The 19,075-nt window shown below is 45.6% G+C and overlaps 1 protein-coding gene across 1 annotated transcript in view; it reads right to left on the bottom strand.

Annotated features, from left to right (window-relative positions):
* ZDHHC15 (zinc finger DHHC-type palmitoyltransferase 15) overlaps positions 1 to 19,075 on the bottom strand; it is a 44,991-nt gene that overhangs the window by 18,717 nt on the left and 7,199 nt on the right. Inside the window, exons 2-7 of the mRNA XM_070951961.1 lie at positions 12,308 to 12,334; positions 11,072 to 11,166; positions 8,999 to 9,119; positions 8,018 to 8,087; positions 4,078 to 4,110; positions 1,989 to 2,109 (exon numbers count right to left, since the gene is read on the bottom strand). Of these exons, the coding sequence (XP_070808062.1) occupies positions 1,989 to 2,109; positions 4,078 to 4,110; positions 8,018 to 8,087; positions 8,999 to 9,119; positions 11,072 to 11,166; positions 12,308 to 12,334 (467 nt within the window). The remainder of the gene's footprint in view (positions 1 to 1,988; positions 2,110 to 4,077; positions 4,111 to 8,017; positions 8,088 to 8,998; positions 9,120 to 11,071; positions 11,167 to 12,307; positions 12,335 to 19,075) is intronic.

Below are 19,075 nucleotides of genomic sequence, written 5' to 3'. Positions count from 1 at the left end.
TCGTTACGCACGGTCACTCATGCCCTCGTCACCTCCCGCCTGGACTATTGCAATGCTCTCTACATGGGGCTCCCCTTGAGGAGCACCCGGAGGCTCCAACTGGCGCAGAGTGCGGCCGCGCGGGTGGTAATGGGAGCGACGTGGCGCTCCCATGTGACACCTCTCCTGCGCGAGCTGCACTGGCTCCCGGTGGTCTTCCGGGTGCGCTTCAAGGTTTTGGTTACCACCTTTAAAGCGCTCCATGGCTTAGGACCTGGTTATCTACGGGACCGCCTACTACCACCAATAGCCTCCCACCGGCCAGTTCGCTCTCATAGAGAGGGACTCCTCCGGGTGCCGTCAGCCAAACAATGTCGGCTGGCGACCCCTAGGGGGAGAGCCTTCTCTGTGGGGGCACCTACCGTCTGGAATGAGCTCCCCCCGGAGATACGGAGGATCCCGGATCTGCGCACCTTCCACCGCGCTGTGAAGACCTTTTTATTCCAGCAGGCGGGCTTGGCCTAATCTCTTCCCTTTTAAATATGTAAATTTTAATCTGTTTTTAAATTATTGGGGTGTTTTAATCTGTCTGGGCCAAAATAATTTAATTTGATTTTATCTGGTTTTTAAATTTTTTATGTCTATGTTATTTTATTGTTTGGCTGTTCACCGCCCTGAGTCCTTCGGGAGTAGGGCGGTATACAAATCGAATAAATAAATAAATAAATATATATATATCTTTTAATGGTATTTTAATATTTGTAGTCTATGTTTTTACGTGGCTGTACACCGCCCTGAGTCCTTAGGGAGAAGGGCGGTATACAAATTCAAAAATAAATAAATAAATAAATAAATGTTCTTTTTTTTTTTTTTGCAGGTCTGGCTTCGGCAGAGCTTGGAGGACCAGGGAATGCCCCTCCCAGTCATAAGGGACCAGCAGGAGGGAATCTGTTGCCCTCCAGTTGTGGCTGAATGACATCCCCCTGCCTTCCTCCCTGACGGTCTTTGGTTAAGGCTGCTGGGAGTTAGAGAGTTCTGCGGCAATGGTTGGGGGGGGGGGGGCGTTTTTAGAATACAGGTAGTCCTCAACTTTCAACAGTTCATTTAGTGACCCTTCAAAATTACAATGGCACTGAAAAAAGGGACAGGACTATTTTTCTCACTTATGACCGTTGCATCATTCCCAGAGTCACATGATCAAAATTAGGATGCTTGGCAACTGGCATGTACTTATGACAGTTGCTGCGTCCCGGGGTCACGTAATCCTCTTTTGTAACCTTTTGACAACCAAAATGAACGGGGAAGCCACATTCACTTAACAACCACGTTCCTAACTTAACAAGTGTCTCATCTAGCAACAGAAATGTTGAGCTCAATTGTGATCCTAAGCTGAAAGCTACCCGTACTACTTCTCAACCTTAGGAAATTTAAGATGCGTGGACTTCAACTCCCAGAAATCCCCAGCATAGAGACCCTGAAGCCCTGACCACAAAGCAGCTGAGGGCAGGACAAGAAACAACGGGTGGAAACTTATCAAAAGAGAAGCAACCTAGAACTGAGGAGAAATTTCTTGACAGAGAAAACAATCAATCAGTGGAACGACTTGCCTCCAGAAATTGTGGGTGCTCTAACACTGGAAGTTTTTTTTAGAAGAGATTGAACAGCCATTTGTCTGAAATGGTATAGGGACCCCTACACCTGCCTAAGCAGGGAGTTGGACTAGAAGACCTCCAAAGTCCCTTCCAACTCTGTTATACCAATCCTGACTACAAGACAAAACAGCTGAACGAGAGGGGAATATGATCCATTATATATTTTAATGATAAATAAAAAGGAAACTAGCTTGAAGTAGAAATGAATTTCCCCAGTTCTGAAAGATTAGGATTGTAGTAATCCCTTGCACAATGTTTGGAAAGGGGGAGTTCCCCCTCTTTCTGGTTTTGACCCCAGAAGATTTCAGACTCCAATGACATCCAGAAAGGAAGCAGTAACCAGGTCCCCCAACTTACTGTCCAGAATTTGATGAAATACTTGAAGACTGTCGTTGCAATAAACGTGCAGTACAACAGAGAATAGGCTAAAAACAGTAGGAAGAACTTGTAGTTAGAAAAGCCGATGCAGTTGTTCACCCTGGAGGAAAAAAGAGACAAAAATAAGAAGGAAGGTGGAATCAAAATACATTTGGAGAAAAGATGCTATGAAAAGCAAAAGCAGCAACAAGCACCCTCGTTTCTCTGATGCAGCCAAATGCCAACCCCCAGCTCACAGAAGAGTCCCTGCATACTCAGTCCATCGGCACAGTCCCAGCCCACCTAATGCCCACCCTCCCTCCAGCCCCCTCCCAGGTGTACCTGCCTCTTCCAGCCTCTCCCAGAAGCAGACAGACACTGACTTCAGATCAAGGCTTAAACTGCCCTCCAAACTCTTGGATATGGTTCTACCACATAGTTCCCAGCGACCGGTAAGATCCCACAGAGTTGGTCTCCTCCGGGTCTCATCAGCTAAACAATGTCGGCTGGCGGGCCCACGTGGGAGGGCCTTCTCTGTGGCTGCCCCAGCTCTCTGGAACCAGTTACCTCCTGAGGTCCGGACCACCCCACCCTATTGGCCTTCCGAAAAGCGGTGAAGACCTGGCTCCTCCAGCAGGCCTGGGGCCGTTGATCTCACTCTTGCGATCTTGTGAGATCCAGCCATGAATGGTGTGAATGGGTTTTAATGTTTTAATTTTTAAATGTTTTTATAATTTTTTTTAAAATACGTTGTAAGCCGCTCCAGAGTCTCCAGAGAAAGGCGGCATATAAATTGAATAAATGAATAAATGAATGAATAAATGAATGAATGAATGAATGAATGAATAAATAAATAAATAAATAAATAAATAAATAAATAAATAAATAAATAAATAAATAAATAAATAGTGCCCAGGGCTTGACCGATCCTCTCTAGAGTGTCCAGCTAATATACAAGTGTTTCAATTTTTTTTCTTCATGTCCCTTCTTCATTAAGATCTGCTTTTCTCCTTCCAGTAATTTGTAAATATTCATTTCATTTCATGGTACATACTAGCCTTCATTGAGTAATTCTTGCTGCATCTTTAATCTAGTCATTCATAGAAAATAAACTATATCTGCATATATACCTACATTTTTCTTATTGTAACTATCTCCAACTTGGAAAGCATTTGAAATGCCTAAATCAGTATTTTTCAACCTTAGCAACTTTTAAGATGTGTGGACTTCTAACTCCCAGAATTCCCCAGCCAGTAAGGCTGGCTGGGGAATTCTGGGAGCTGCAGTCCACACATTTTAAAGTTGCCAAGGTCGACAAACACTGCTTTAGAGTCATAACTTTCTGCAAGGCTCCAGGTTATGAACAATATTTGAGAGGTAGATCTTGCTTTGCTCTATGCAAAATCCCTCAAGTTCGAACTTATTGGGAGACATTCTGGGCCTCCATTTTTGTGGAGAGTAAGGTCAAAGAAATAAAAACCAGGTAGTTGGAACACACCTGGCACGATTGCATGGTTCCATTTATTATGCATTTGTGGAATTCCCCCAAAATATATTGGGGGGAATATAGCAAGGTAAGGAGAACCTGTACCAAAGAGAGGTAAACTGAGAATTCCTGTTAATAGAATATGAAATTCTGAATCTCCTTCCCAGATTTGGGATGGACAAACATTAATAATGCACTTTTATACTTGAGATATAACATCCAGTCCTTCTTTCTGAGAAGCGGAAACGGAAATAGTGTAAACCCACCAATGTGATACTCCGTTTTCTTTTGGCAGGTCGTTCAAAAGCACAAATGGCTTGGGTCAACATTTCTCAAGCCAATGAGGAAAGGATGCAAGGTGTTGCATCAAGAATGCCATTTCATGGCATCTTTTTGCACGCTTCTATGCATAACAATTTTGGGGTTGTGCGTTGTTTCTCATGAATGTTTATTGGAGTAGCTGAACCAAAGTTGGAGTTCTGAATTTTAAGCAGTGTTGGTGGAATGAGGCGATCAATTTCAGAAATTGATACACCTGTCTGTTCCTGAAACACTTTAATGTGTATATGGTGGATTAACGAAATGGTCCTCAAAAGTCCTTACCATGGGCAATGATGGTCCATTTTTAACACGCACCTATTAAAAAAAGAGAAAAATGTCAGGAACCACACAAGAGGGAAAAGAAGCAAAACCCACAGACTTTGTTCTCTTCTAGATTACTCATAATCCAGGATTCTGCTTGTTTTTTTTTTAAAAGGTGATGTCATTTATTGCTAAAATTTTCAGGTTGCAATTTCATTTCCCAGGAAGTCTCTTTGGTCATGATGCCCCCTTGTGAGGCTTTCTGTTATTGCATGTACAACACAGGACACGGTTGCGGTATCTTATGTCTCGATTATCCTTTGAAAAAGGGATTCCGTGTTTGCTACCAGCAGTTGAATGAATAAGGTGGTTTGCTTAGATTTAAAGCCATACAGAAAATTGCTCTGGCATCAGGCAAAGATTGCTGGCAGTCAAGATATAAACTTCATTTACCCATATAGTAGGGCTGTATTGATATTATCCTTCCCATCTTCTCTACTACCTTCTCCTATCTACCCTTATGACATGTGGTATATTATGATTAATGATTATACCTATGAACTATGATACATGACCTATCACTTTGTTGTTGGTATGTACATTAAGATCTTATGCACTGGAGACAAATTCCTCGTGTGTCCAATCACACTTCGCCAATAAAGAATATTCTATTCCTATTCCTATTCCTATTCCTATTCCTATTCCTATTCCTATTCCTATTCCTATTCCTATTCCTATTCTAGTCTAGTCTAGTCTTAGTTGTCAACTTGCAAAGCTTTCAAATTGCCATGGGCAGGAGGGAGAGAGAACTGATGGAGCTGACTGATTTCCCTAACTAAAATTACATTCCACAGATGCTTTTCTACCGCAATCAGTAGGAGAGTTTTGGGTTTCACAGCCAGCCAAAGTGGTTAATTGGAGAATGTGATTTATGACATGGCCAGGGAGGAGGGGAGAGACAGGGTCATAGGGGAACGTAAATGTATGTAGGATTTGTTCTAATTGCATCTGAATATTGCCGAAATGGGGCTCCTAATAAGTGACTGTATTTCTTTTGAAGTTTGGCTCATGGCTCATGAATTAATTAGGGCATCTTTCGGAAATTTCACACTAGTCTAGTCTAGTCTAGTCTAGTGAAGGGATAATCACTGATACCCTCTCAATAACCTACAGATAAAAACAAACAACCACAAAAATTCTATGCAATGCCAAGCTCACCCATCTTCTTTTTAAACTGAGAGTTGCCACCTTCAGCTCAAAGTCAGCCTGGAGATTTTATTCTCACCAACAAGTATATACTTCTATCTCTGCCAGAAGGAACACAACTAAAAAGAAGGCGCTGGACAAAAACAATGCAGTGATCATAACTGAAATTATGTGCCTGCAAAAGCAGACGCCCTTGTTTATAAAATCACAAAGGATGATGAGGCAGGATGAACAGGGAAGGGAAAAGGGAAAATGGCCCTTTGGGTGTTACCAGGGGATCAGTTTCATCAGGGAACACCACCTTTTCCTAAGCAAAAGCCTGTCATTAGGCTAATTTTTCAAAGAGAGTCAACCCTGCCTGCAGTCCTTCGAACTCTACCATGTCTCCTGTGTTCCTCAGCACAACAATCCTACCACAATTCACAGCTAATGATTGGGTTAGGGTGAGATGGGGGAATCTGCCTTCTGACTGGCAAACCCAGCAGGATAATCTCCTAAGAGTCTTCTTTGTCCTCAAAGGGGGTCAGTTTCCAACCTTTTCTCACTCAACATTTTGACTAAGACCCAGAAGGTCTTCTGGAAATGAGAGGCAGGAGCAGACTCTAAGCTAGAGACATGAATGATGGTGGGAGATCGGGTGGAGAGACGCTGCTTGGAGAACCCACAGATAAAAGGGAGCAGAGCCCACAGCGACATAATGGATGGGAGAACAGGCTCAGGAAGGACCCTCCTTATCTTAACAGACTACAGGTAGTTCAATTTAGGACCACAATTGAGCCCAAAATTTATGTTGTTAAGTGAGAAATTTGCTAAGTGAGTTTTGCCCCATTTTACGACCTTTCTTGCCACATTTGTGAAGTGAATCGCTGCAGTTAAATTAGTAATATGATTGTTAAGTGAATCTGGCTTCCCCACTGACTTTGCTTGTCAGAAGGTTGCAAAAGGGGATCCCATCACCCCGAGATACTGCAACCGTCATAAATATGAGTCAGTCATCAAACATCTGAATGTAAAGCACGTGACCATAGGGAGGCTACAACGGTCATTAAGTGTGAAAATGGTTATAAGTCATCAGCACCGTTGTAACGTCAAATGGTCACTAAATGAACTGTTGTTAAGTGGAGGACTCCCCGTATAAAAATAACAGCAGGAGAATTGTACTTTCAGGCTTGCAAGATTCTGTTAATGCAGCTGCACAATAAAGTAGAATTAGCTTTTCTGTCCGTATTTCCTGTCTGCTCTACCTGGCAAGGCTGGCAGCAGACATTACAGATTAACAGAGTTGGAAGGGACCTTGGAGGTCATCTAGTCCAACCCCCCCCCGCCAAGCAGGAGCCCCTACACCATTTCTGACAGATTAGGAGGATCAAACTGGTGAATCTGGCAGCGGAGATCACCTATGGTATACGGGAGCTCCCGGGATACTTGCGGCCTAAGGCCTTCTTTGTACACATTCCTCATCTGCCACAGCAACCGGCGTTTTGCTCCTGGGAAAGAACAAACTGCTTCCTATTTCAGGGAAATGAAACCAAGCCTGTAATTTGGCAACCCTTGCAAGATGGCATGTCATAACTTTGCACCCGGGCTAACATCAGCTAGCAAGTCCAGGCATAACCCAGCCAGTGATCGTGTTTTGCCTGCCCTCTTGCAAACAAGCTCTGCTTTCCAGTCAGTGCCAAAGTCAGATCCAAATCTCCAACGGCTGGAGAAAAGCTACTGTTTCATTGGCCCAATGCATTTCATTATAAACAGACTGTCCAACTGCACCTTTTAACCCTGAAAAGCCTGCAAGGTAAAAATAACATTGGAATGTTCACCCAGAACATCGGAATGTTCTTCCCTTCCCTTCCCTTCTCTCTCTCTCTATTCTTTCTTTTTAAGTCCTCTTCCTTGAATTATATGAAAATTTAAAAAGTTAACTTAGCAATACATAGCATTAATTATTTCTTACAGCCAAAATCAATTTTTCATGCATTTCTTTTTATCTCTTTTATCTTTCTTTTTTGTACTTATTTTTTTTTTAATACCCTGATTTCCCCCAAAATAAGACATCCCCTGATAATAACCCCAATTGGGCTTTTGAGCGCATGGAAATAAGGCCAAGTGCTTATTTCAGGGTTCAAAAAAAATTTAAGAAAGGGTCTTATTTTCGGGGAAACACAGTACTTCCCTCTCTCTGAGTTCAGTTTATATTTGCTTTCACTATTCTCATTAAAATCTTCAGCGTGTGTGTGCACATAGGTAAGTAGGTGGGGAGAGAGAGAGATATGATAGAAATGGATGGATGGATGGATGGATGAGAGAGCGAAAGATGAGAGAGGGAGGGAGGGACAGACAGATACACAGAGGACAGGATTGGGTCCCTGGGGGTGGGGTGGAAACTGGTATATGTCAAGTTGTACAATCAAGAGTAAGAGCACTTAGACTTATATACTGCTTCACAGTGCTTTCCAGCCTTCTCTAAGCGGTTTACAGAGTCAGCCTTTTGCCCCCAACAATCTGGGTCCTCAGTTTAATGACCTCAGAAGGACGGAAGGCTGAGTCAACCTTGAGCCTGGTGAGATTTGAACTGCCGAATTGCAGTCAGCCGGCAGTCAGCCAAAGTAGCCTGCAGTACTGCACTCTAACCACTGCGCCACCATGGGTAAAGCAAGCAAAATTATTTCTTTTTATGTGTGCACTCAACAACATTCCTGCGTAATTGTTGAGCTAACCTTCAAGCCGCATTGCTGATGGATGAAAAGAGTAAACTTACACAGCGCAAACCGAGCAATGGTGACAACGGTCAGGTTTGATGAGCTGACATCTGTCACAGAATCGAATGGCTGGAAAGAACACGACAAAAACGCCCCTAGTTAATCATTAGCACGAGTGCAAATTCTGTGTTACAAACTTGTTACTAGAAGGACCAAGGCATGTTTCTCAAACTTGGTAATTTTAAGATGTGTGAACTTCGACTCCCAGAATTCCTAGCCAGCATTGGGAATTCTGGGAGTTGAAGTCCATACATGTTAAAGTCGCCAACTTTGAGAAACGTGAGACCAAGGCACGATTTGAGGGCTACTTTGAAGATAGGTGGTGCCTTATATAAAACCAGGGAAGCTATATTTTTTAGGTGGCTGAATGCTGCAGGAGAAATTATGACACAGACACACATGCTTCACTCAGGCTGAGCTGATGACTTTATGGACAGAGTCATTTCTTGACAACAGAAGTTATTTAACGCTTCCTTTTTCTAGGATGCTTGGTCAGTTTCCTATATTGGAGTGGGTCCAATTCCTCCAGCTTTTTTGGTAAAGCTTCTCAGGGGGTCCTACCATATTTTTTATGTGAACTATGCTTTTCTCAATCTTGCGCCCTCCAGGTATATTTTGGCTTACAGCTTCCAGAATTACTAGGCAGAAGGGACAATTTCCCCAGATCTGAATTCACCCCACCTCGAGTTTTACAATTCCAACCGGCATCTAGAAATCAGAGTGTAAATTTTAGCTAGGGTGAAAATGATAAAAGCAGCCAGGGAAAAGCTTGTCATGGTGTCACTAGGCCTGCATTTTGATTTTAAGAGCTGGAATGAATGAATGCCTTATCGGTCCTTCGCCTTTAATACAAAAGCCAAACATTTGGTCATCGCTGATTTTGATGATGCTCTTTGTCACCCCAAACGCTCTCCAAAAGTGGGGTGTCAGTATGGGTTGCTGCATAGGGGGGCTTTGCCCAAGCCATCTTAGAAACTCACCGCCATTCCCTGTCCTTGTGCAAACTGGCAACTTCCGTGCCATCTCTGCGAGGATCTGCCTTTGACCCTCGGGGCTTTCTTCATCCTCATAGCGCTCCTTGTCAGCATATGACATGTGGAACTGGAAGTAGAAGGAAAAGAGTGAAACACACACGGTTGTAGAACAGAGGTAGGGAACTATGGCCCCCTATATGACCTGTGGACTTCAACCCCCAGAATTCCTGAGCCTTCCGGGAGAAGGCGGAAGCTGCCTTTGAAGTGACCATTCTGAAAACATCTTGCTTGAACCTGATTGGTCATGGGGGGAATCAGCAGTGGGAGGCAGTTAAGGGACAGAAAAGTTGAACTGAGGAATTTTGGCCTGCGATTCTCAAGTTCTGGCTGTGAACTACTGCTATACACTTGACACTTCAGAGGTGAAATGCTCCCGGTTCGGACCGGATCAGGCAATCCGGTAGCGATGGTGGCAGGCGGTTCGGAGAACCGGTAGTGCAGGTGGCGCGAGGCTCCGCCCACTCGCCCGGATATTGTTACTTCCTGCTTTTAAAAAGTTAAAAAAAGGCTCTGACGATCGTGTGCCACAGCTGTGATCGTCAGGGACTTTTTTTTAACCTTTTAAAAGCATTTTTTTACAACCTATTAGCCGGAATAGGTTGTAAAAAAATGCTTTAAAAAAGTTTTTTAAAAAAAAGTTGGCCACGCCCACCCAGTCACATTACCCCCCACACACACCAAGCCACACCCACAGAACCGGTAGTAACAAATTTTACGTTTCACCACTGACTTGACTTCTAATAAAACTATACCTTTTCTCAACAAATGGAACCAAGGATTGTTACTACTTAGAGGTTTAAGTGGTGGCAGGCCTGACATTAGGAACGGAGCTGCCCAGAGGCACAGATGTGCTTCGTGTGTCCAAAAAAGAAGCCACCTTCCATCATTGACAGACAACACCAGGCAACATAATAAATGCAGATTTAATGTCAGTTCAGAAGAGTGAGTAGGATCACATTCAATGTCTCTGCCCATTTCTCTCCGCTAGAATCTCCTGAAGGCCAATGACAGCCTTTTCCCCTTGGTTACCAAGATGGCTGATTTCACAATTAAATTATAGCAAAACCTGACCAAGCCATTCCGATTATTTCTGCCCTCCCATCAGCTCTACTGGTGGGGGAGATTTCACGGACTTCTTATTCACAGAGACTTTGCCCTTGTGGATCCAGGGAGTAGAAACTCTTGCTCGTGTCCTCATATGGTGCCTTTTCTATGTTGCCCCAAGACCTGCTCTGATCGCCCCAAGAATTTCCAAATACAAGAATGTTCATGTTTATACTTTTTTAAGGGATGATAACCCCACACTCATGTATCAGATGGCCAAATATCTGCACTAAGTAATACAGTTGCACAGAATTTTTAATTATATTTTTTTATAGTCCTATTATTTTTTTCCCTTCCTCAATAACAAATTGCTGTATTAAACTATTTATCTTTTTTACTGTATTCTTTTTATTGTAAAGTAGAGATATTTGATTTATCTCAGACTCTAGCACCCCATGCTTTACCCAATGGTACTTTGGTACTCAACTGCTTTGAAACTCATCAAATTTGGTACTCAACACATTTTGACATGAGAATTTTGTTCCGGTACTCATCGTTTGTTTGGTACTCAACACATAAGCTAGAACTTGTCAGTGTCGGCTGTCTTCTGACTCACTACATTATTCCTTATGGGAAAAATCTGTTTGGTACTCATCGTTTTTGGAACTCATCGCACCCCCCAGAACCAATTAATGATGAGTACCGAGATACCACTGTAATTGTAGCTGTCCCTAAACTGATCCACTTGCTTTCTGACCATGAAGGCAGACCTAAAGTTATGATGAGATGGCCTATTTATTCTTAAAGGTGAGCACGCCACTTCTGTATTACCTTTCTTTATTTCAGCCTTCTCCAGACTATATTCTCTCCAGACATATGAACCAACTTTAATTCTAGGAGTTGAAGGCCACGCATCCGGAAGGCATCCAGGTTAGGAAGACTGGTTAGTTTCTTTATAAAATTCCAGAGTTTTACCTTTTTGTCCGGTTGCAGTGGAGGAGTAAATATAGACTTCCAATATGTCCATATGAAGAATACGAAGATGATATGGAATACAGTGAGGTAGGCCGCTAAAGAAGAAAAAGAAAAGTATTAACCAAGGAAGCAGAAATGCTCCTTTTGCTGCTAATCCTTTAATAGTATCCTTGACTTTCACAGTAGACAACATAAACCTCTCTCAAAGTGCCTCTATGCTTAAGACTGGGGGGAAACAACACGGAGTCTGATTTATTTATTTAAATTTATACCCCCCCCCCCCGGTCTTGTGTTTCGAAGGATCTCTAGTTAAGGCCTCAGGCTGGACAAGGGGAGACCATGAGTTCTAATCCTACCCAAGGCCCCAAACCAGCTGAGCTAGTCACTTTCTCTCAGCCCAACACAGGAGGCTAAGGAAAACCATTTCCGAGAAAACCTTGCCAAGAAAACAGCAGAGACTTGTGCAGGCAATCTCCAAGATTCAGACACGATTGAACAGAAGAAGAAAAAATGCTTATGATAGGAAGTGAGACGCTTCAGGAAAAAAAAACGGTCATCCCACGAGAAAGCAAGATACATTTCTCCCTATATTATGAGTGTTGACTTCTTCAGCAGTCAACATGCATTTTTGTATCCTCAGGAATACAAAAAGGAAATGATATAGTTTGAGACCCCTTTCAAACACAAGCTACTGGGGTAGAGGGAAGGGGAAGACATGGATTTCATCAAGAAAGGGACTATGGAGGAAAGGAATCTAACCCCTTCCCAAGCCCAGAACTGCTAAGAATCTAACCTAAATGGGGAGCTGAAGTTTATGGTAAGACGCCCAGAGCTACCCTGTAGTAAGATGGGTAGCCAATACATTAAACAAAGCAAAACAAAACAAAAAATAAATAAATAATCCATCAATCAATCATTCAAACTAAGCAAGCAATTCGAAATTGGATCCCCAAGGCCCAGATTCTCCCTTGCATGTCCCCTTAATTAGTTGAGTGCAACTTAGATTCTCTTACACCCACCCACGACTTCCAAGGCCTTCTGTTAAGCAGGTGGCCTGGGGACACTTTGCATTTCCATGAGCCTCAACCACACTTCTGGTGGAAAACTCCCGTCAATGAGTCCTTTCTATCTCTGTCTATGGTGGGATAATCATACTGGATTATCATTGTAGGTGGCTGCAAAGCAATCTAGAGCAGAATGAAGTATAAAGATCAGATATAATAAATATCCACGTACCTTTTTCTACAGAGTTTGTCAGAGTCACTGAAAGAGAAAGGAAGGACATCTTCAAATGACATATCAAGGATTCCACAAAGAAATATGCTTGCAATTATGCATATGCTGACCATCTGTCTGAAATTAATTTTTACTTTATGGGCCATAAATCATTGTATTATTAATAGTACTGCACCGATACTCACTTATCCACTTGATTTATTACCCTTATAACTGAAAGACCCAAAGAATCAAGAACGACATGTGGAGTTACTAATTACTTTGTTATTGTTGGCCTACGGACAGAAACTTGCCAGACTAAAGCAAGATTCTTTTTCAACAAGTTCATTCATGGAAAGGATGAGAGCTTTGTGGAGAATTCAAGCTGTGGATCTGGAGCTGGTTACTGATCCGCTGTAGATTTATTAAAACCTTCCTTGGAAGTTCTACTCTACTCTTCCACTTCTTCGACTTTCATGAATGAAGTTAAGACCTTCTCTCTTTTCCATCTGAATTGGATGATTTTAAAAGATTACATCTGTTGATTTAATTAGCTACCATACTTGGTATATAATATTAATAAATAAGAATAGCAGTAATTATAGATTTATTTATTGGTTCGATTTATATTATTTATTTTATTTATTTTATTAAATTTCTATACCGCCCTTCTCCCGAAGGACTCAGGGCGGTGAACAGCCAGAAGATAAAACACAGGAAATACAAAATCTAAAATAAATTAAAACAAATTAAATAATTTAGGCTGAATTTTAAAATACCCCATAATTAAACAGATTAAAAATTTATGTTTAAAATATATTGCTGAGCACATTGTAAGCCGCCCTGAGTCTTCGGAGAAGGGCGGCATATAAATCAAATTAAAAAAAAAAAAAAAATTAAAAGAGGAGATGATTTAGGCCAGGCCAGCTGGATGAAATAAAAACGTTTTAAGCGCGCGACGGAAGGTGCGAAGATCCGGGATCCTCCGTATCTCCGGGGGGAGCTCGTTCCAGATCGTAGGTGCCCCCACAGAGAAGGCTCTCCCCCTGGGGGCCGCCAGCCGACATTGTTTGGCCGACGGCACCCGGAGGAGCCCCTCTCTATGGGAGCGTACTGGCCGGTGGGAGGCTATTGGTGGTAGCAGGCGGTCCCGTAGATCAGTGGTCCCCAACCTTTTTATCGCTGCGGCCCGCTGAGCGCGCGCAGGGGTCGGGGCACGGCCCAGGAGCTTTTGCGCACGGCCCATTGCGCACGGCCCAGGAGCCTTTGCGCTGCAGCGTTCATGTCCCCCGGCCGCTGCGCGGCCCGGTGCCAGGTACTCCACGGCCCGGCACCGGTCCGCGGACCGGGGGTTGGGGACCACTGCCGTAGATAACCAGGTCCTAAGCCATGGAGCACTTTAAAGGTAGTAACCAAAACCTTGAAGCGCACTCGGAAGACCACCGGGAGCCAGTGCAGCTCGCGCAGGAGAGGTGTTACATGGGAGCTCCATGTTGCTCCCATAACCACCCGCGCGGCCGCACTCTGCGCCAGTTGGAGCCTCCGAGTGCACCTCAAGGGGAGCCCCATGTAGAGAGCGTTACAATAGTCCAGACGAGAGGTGACGAGGGCATGAGTGACTGTGTGTAGGGAGTCCCGATCTAGAAAGGGACGCAACTGGCGGATCAGGCGAACCTGATGAAAAATCCTCCCGGTCACGGCCGTCAAGTGATCTTCTAAAGACAGCCGTGAATCCAGGAGGACGCCCAAGTTGCGAGCCCTTTCCGTGGGGGCCAATGATTCACCCCCAATAGTCAGCGATGGCACCAGCTGACTATATCGGGGCGTCGGAAACCACAGCCACTCTGTCTTGGATGGGTTGAGCCTGAGCCTGTTCCTCCCCATCCAGATCCGTACGGCCTCCAGGCACCGGGACATCACTTCAAGGGCATCGTTGGGGTGGTCCGGGGTGGAGATGTACAGCTGGGTGTCGTCAGCGTACTGATGGTACTTCACCCCGAAACCACCGATGATCTCGCCCAGAGGCTTTACATAAATGTTGAACAAAAGGGGCGAGAGGACCGATCCCTGCGGCACCCCACATATGAGGGGCCTCGGGGTCGACCTCTGCCCCCCTGTCAACACAGACTGCGACCGGTCGGAGAGAAAGGAGGAGAACCACCGTAATACGGTGCTTCCCACCCCCAACTCTTCCAACCGGTGCAGCATGATACCATGGTCGATGGTATCAAAAGCCGCTGAGAGATCTAACAGGACCAGGACAGAGGAGCAACCCCTGTCCCGAGCCCTCCAGAGATCATCAACCAACGCGACCAATGCCGTTTCCGTACCCAGGCCTGAAACCCGACTGGAACGGATCTAGATACGACGTTTCATCCAGGTACTGGGGAAGCTGTCGCGCAACCACACTCTCAACAACCTTCGCAACGAAGCGAAGGTTGGAGACTGGATGATAATTAGCCAATACTGCCGGGTCCAGGGAAGGCTTCTTGAGGAGAGGCCTCACCACCGCCTCCTTCAAGGCGGCAGGGAAGGTACCCTCATCCAATGAAGCATTGATAATCCCCTGGAGCCAGCCTCGCGTCACCTCCCGGGAAGCCAGTACTAACCAGGAGGGACACGGGTCCAACAAACATGTGGTTGCGTTCAGTCTACCCAGAATCCTGTCCACGTCATCTGGGGTCACAGGATCAAACTCGTCCCAGATAACATTCTCAAGACCTGCCTCCGTCACCCTTGCTGGACCTACCCAGTCGGAGTCCAGACCTTCCCGAATCTGAGTGATTTTGTCATGCAGATATTGAACAAAATCCTCGGCTCTTCCCTCCAAGGGGTCCTCCCGCGCTTCCTGGTGGAGCAGGGAGCGGGTCACCCTAAACAGGGCGGCCGGGCGATTATCTGATGACGCAATAAGAGCAGCAAAATGGGTACATTTTGCTGCTTTTATCGCCACTAGGTAAGTCTTAATATGAGATCTTACCAGTGTCCGGTCTGATTCAGAAAGACTAGCCCTCCAACTACTCTCTAGGCGTCTTTTCCGGCGCTTCATCTCCCTCAGCTCCTCAGTAAACCAAGGAGCCAGGTGAGAACGGCGCCAGGTCAGAGGCTGCAAAGGCACGACTCGATCCAGAGCTCCAGCGGCCGCTCTATCCCAGGCGGCCACTAGGTCTCCAGCCGAGGCGTGTGCAAGATCCTCGGAGATTGGCCCAAGCTCCATCTGGAACCTATCGGGTTCCATCAGGTGCCTGGGGCGGTACCATCTTACCGGTTCCGCCTCCCTGCGGCGGGGTACTGCGGTTCGAAGGTCAAGGCGAAGGAGAGAGTGATCCGACCATGACAAGGGCTCAGTGACTATGTCCCCTATCTCAAGATCACTCAACCACTGTCCAGAGACAAAAACCAGGTCCAGTGTGTTTCCCCCCCTGTGCGTAGGGCCATGAATTAACTGGGTCAGGTCCATGGCCGTCATGGAAGCCATGAACTCCCGAGCCACCTCAGATGCCTCACCCGCGGACGGCAGGTTGAAATCCCCCATGACCATAACTCTGGGGGTATCGACCGCCACCGCAGCGATAACATTGAGTAGCTCGGGCAGGGCTGCAGCCACGTGGCAGGGAGCCAGGTACGTGATCCACAAGCCCATCTGCACCCCATGACCCCACTTCACAAGGAGGGACTCACAACCGGCCGTCTGAGGAACAGTGGTCTCCCTCGGCCTAAGACCTTCTCTAATAATAACCGCTACTCCCTCGCCCCTCCCCTGAGGCCTCGGCTGATGGAATGCGTGGAAGCCTGGTGGGCACATTTCTACCAGAGAGACCCCTCCCTCCGGGCCCAACCAGGTCTCCGTAATACCCGCCAGGTCCTCTCCCCCCTCCTGAATAAGATCACAAATGAGGGGGGCTTTATTTACTACAGACCTGGCGTTGCACAACATCAGTCGAAGGCCCAGGCCCTGAGGATCTGTGCAACCAGGAAATCGAGTAGAGCTTTGGGGGCCGGAGCGCCCTACCGCTTGGAGACAGCGGATGCGCGCTCCCTTAACATGATATGGCCCCCTGCTCCCGCCATATCTACCCCTCCCACTCACAGTACCAATGATAGAAACACAGTCTGGACAAGCTTGACCCCCCCTATTACCCCCGGATCCCCCCCGCCCCCCGCCGCACATCCCGGCCTGGCCCGACCCTCCCCTAAGTGGGTTATTCCCCCAAACCCACGACCCTAGTTCCTGTCCAACCCCCCTCCCCAAGCCCCTTAAAAGTTTAGACAAGGACAGTTTTAAAAAACCCCACAGCCCCCTCTTTGTGGCATGCCACCTCTCAGGGTTCCAAAGCCCGTCATCGAGGTAGGCCCTCGATAGAGTGGAGGGCCAAGCCTGCGAGAGGGGGGAGTCTCGCAGACCAAGAAGCTCCGCCGCTGAGTACATCTTAGCCAAACGGGTAGCACGACCATATCCTAAGGGTCTATAAAAGGACCAGGGGAGAAGACGAAGAAATGGGGGATCTCAGAAACATATTTACAGGACCAAGTCCACTGTCCCCTCACAACAGGGGACGAAGTCCAGAACCAAAACAACCACAATCCAAGGGGGGCAATAGATCCTACCACCCTCTCACGGTGGTTAGGTCAGCTTGTCAGCCTCCTCTTGTGGTGAGATGGCAGCAATGGACCAATGGAACAGGCAGCGTCTGCCGCCCTTTTCCAGAAACTCAGGGCGGCTTACAATGTATTAAGCAATAGCCTTCATACTTTTGTATATACCTGCTTAGTAGGGCTTTGCCCCCCTCCCCCCCGATCACATTTATCTTTTGGTCCTTCTTCAACTACGATCCGACTTGTTTACGTGCCTGCTTCTTTAAGCTTACCTGTGAATGAGTTTTTACACCAGCACAAAGACATTCACACCAGGGGTGAAATCCAAAATTTTTCCCTACAGGTTCTGTGGGCGTGGGTTGGTGGGCGTGGCAGGGGAAGGATATTGCAAAATCTCCATTCCCACTCCACTCCAGGGGAAGGATACTGCAAAATCTCCATTCCCACTCCACTCCAGGGGAAGGATACTGTAAAATCTCCATTCCCACTCCACACCAGGGGAAGTATACTGCAAAATCTCCATTCCCACCCACTCTGGGGCCAGCCAGAGGTGGTATTTGCCGGTTCTCCAAACTACTCAACATTTCCACTACTGGTTCTCCAGAACCTGTTAGAACCTGCTGGATTCACCCCCGTCCACATCTAGTTGGACTAAGGGTCCATTCATTCCAAGAGTGCTTATCTTTTGAGGTAAAAGAAGGGAAGGCCAGAATATACATCTGGGGATGGCAGCCAGAAACCTTTTCTGCTGTGTCACAGCTGCTGTACTGCCAAAATCACATGCCACGCTCAATCAAAGCTGCTTTTCAAGTCCTCCTCTCCTCAAAAGAAGGTGGCTTCATTCTGAGCACATACACAGTTAACAAGCAAAATGGCTTTATCCTTCTTCTAAACTGGAAAAGAAGAAAGCATTGTACATTTACAAAAAAAAAAATGTTTTCTGCAGGTTCTTTCATGGTGGATTTGGTCACATTCTATCCTCACAACAAGTAGGAGTTGAGAAGAAGGATCCCCAAGGACTAAGGAGAGTATTAAAACAGAATAGTGGCCAACATCTTTAAGAACTTGAGTGCCAGTATAATGAGGTTCTTTTTGAAAGAAAGGGCAGAAATACGTCAATGATGATTCTCAAACTTTACCTCAGAGGTCTTCAAACTTGGCAGCTTTAAGACTTGTGGACTTCAACTCCCAGAATTCTCCAGCCAGCATAGCTGGCTGGAGAATTCTGGGAGTTGAAGTCCACAAGTCTTAAAGCTGCCAAGTTTGAAGACCTCTGCTTTACCTGAATAATCACAGAGCATCATGAAACACACCCAGTCAGACCATACATCTGTGCATTGCTCAATACACGGCTATGCAGATGACTCAAATTTGAACCAGTCACCCAGGAAGGCTGCTGTGAAAAATGATGGAAAGCACCACGAATGGCTGAATGACAGGAGTTGGTGATTAATCCTATCAGCCCACCTCTTCTTTATTTCCAAATAAAGAAAATAATGCAGTAGCAGGCATGGTTCACGTAGAAAAAAAATGAACTGGATGCAAAGAAGCAGCCGAGAGAAAAACAAATGCGATGAGAAAGGAAGCACTGAGCTCCACCTGCAATAGCCTAATTGAGATTCAGGAGATGGTTGGGAAAACAACAGCCACCTGCAAATGCCTCAGTTTTGGGAAGTAAGCAGCTCGCTCTTTGGTTCAGAGACTATTAAAAACTTGAAAATTATCTGCCTTAAAGAACTGAAAGATCTATTGGGTACTAGATCATGAGAAGTGATAGTACCACGTTTTACTGCCCTAGTGAGGCCACACTTTTCTGTATCGTGGTGACTTCTGGTCACCACGATACAGAAAAGACTGAGGCCCTAGAAAGAGTACAGAGAAGAGCAACAAAGACAGTCTGGTGGCTCAGCAGACTGATAGCATTGTGATTAACACCAGCTGTCTGCAATTACTGTAAGTTCGAATCTCACCAGGCTCAAGGTTGACTCAGCCTTCCATTCTTTCTAAGGTAGGTGAAATGAGGACCCAGTTTGTGGGGGCAAGAAGCTGACTTTGTATAAATATACAAAAGGATGAAGGCTATTGCTTAACGCGCTGTAAGCCGCCCTGAGTCTCCGGAGAAGGGCGGCATATAAATCAAATTAAAAAAATAATAATAAGAGGTCTGCAAGATAAACCATAGGATGTCTGGTT

This window comes from Pituophis catenifer, unplaced genomic scaffold (genome assembly GCF_029215685.1).
Source record: "Pituophis catenifer annectens isolate HBS135680 unplaced genomic scaffold, rPitCat1.0.hap2 SCAF_11, whole genome shotgun sequence".
NCBI classification, from domain to species: Eukaryota; Metazoa; Chordata; class Lepidosauria; order Squamata; family Colubridae; genus Pituophis; species Pituophis catenifer.
The sequence above is the reverse complement of the archived record's forward strand: the minus strand, read 5'-3'. Positions and strand labels throughout refer to the sequence as shown.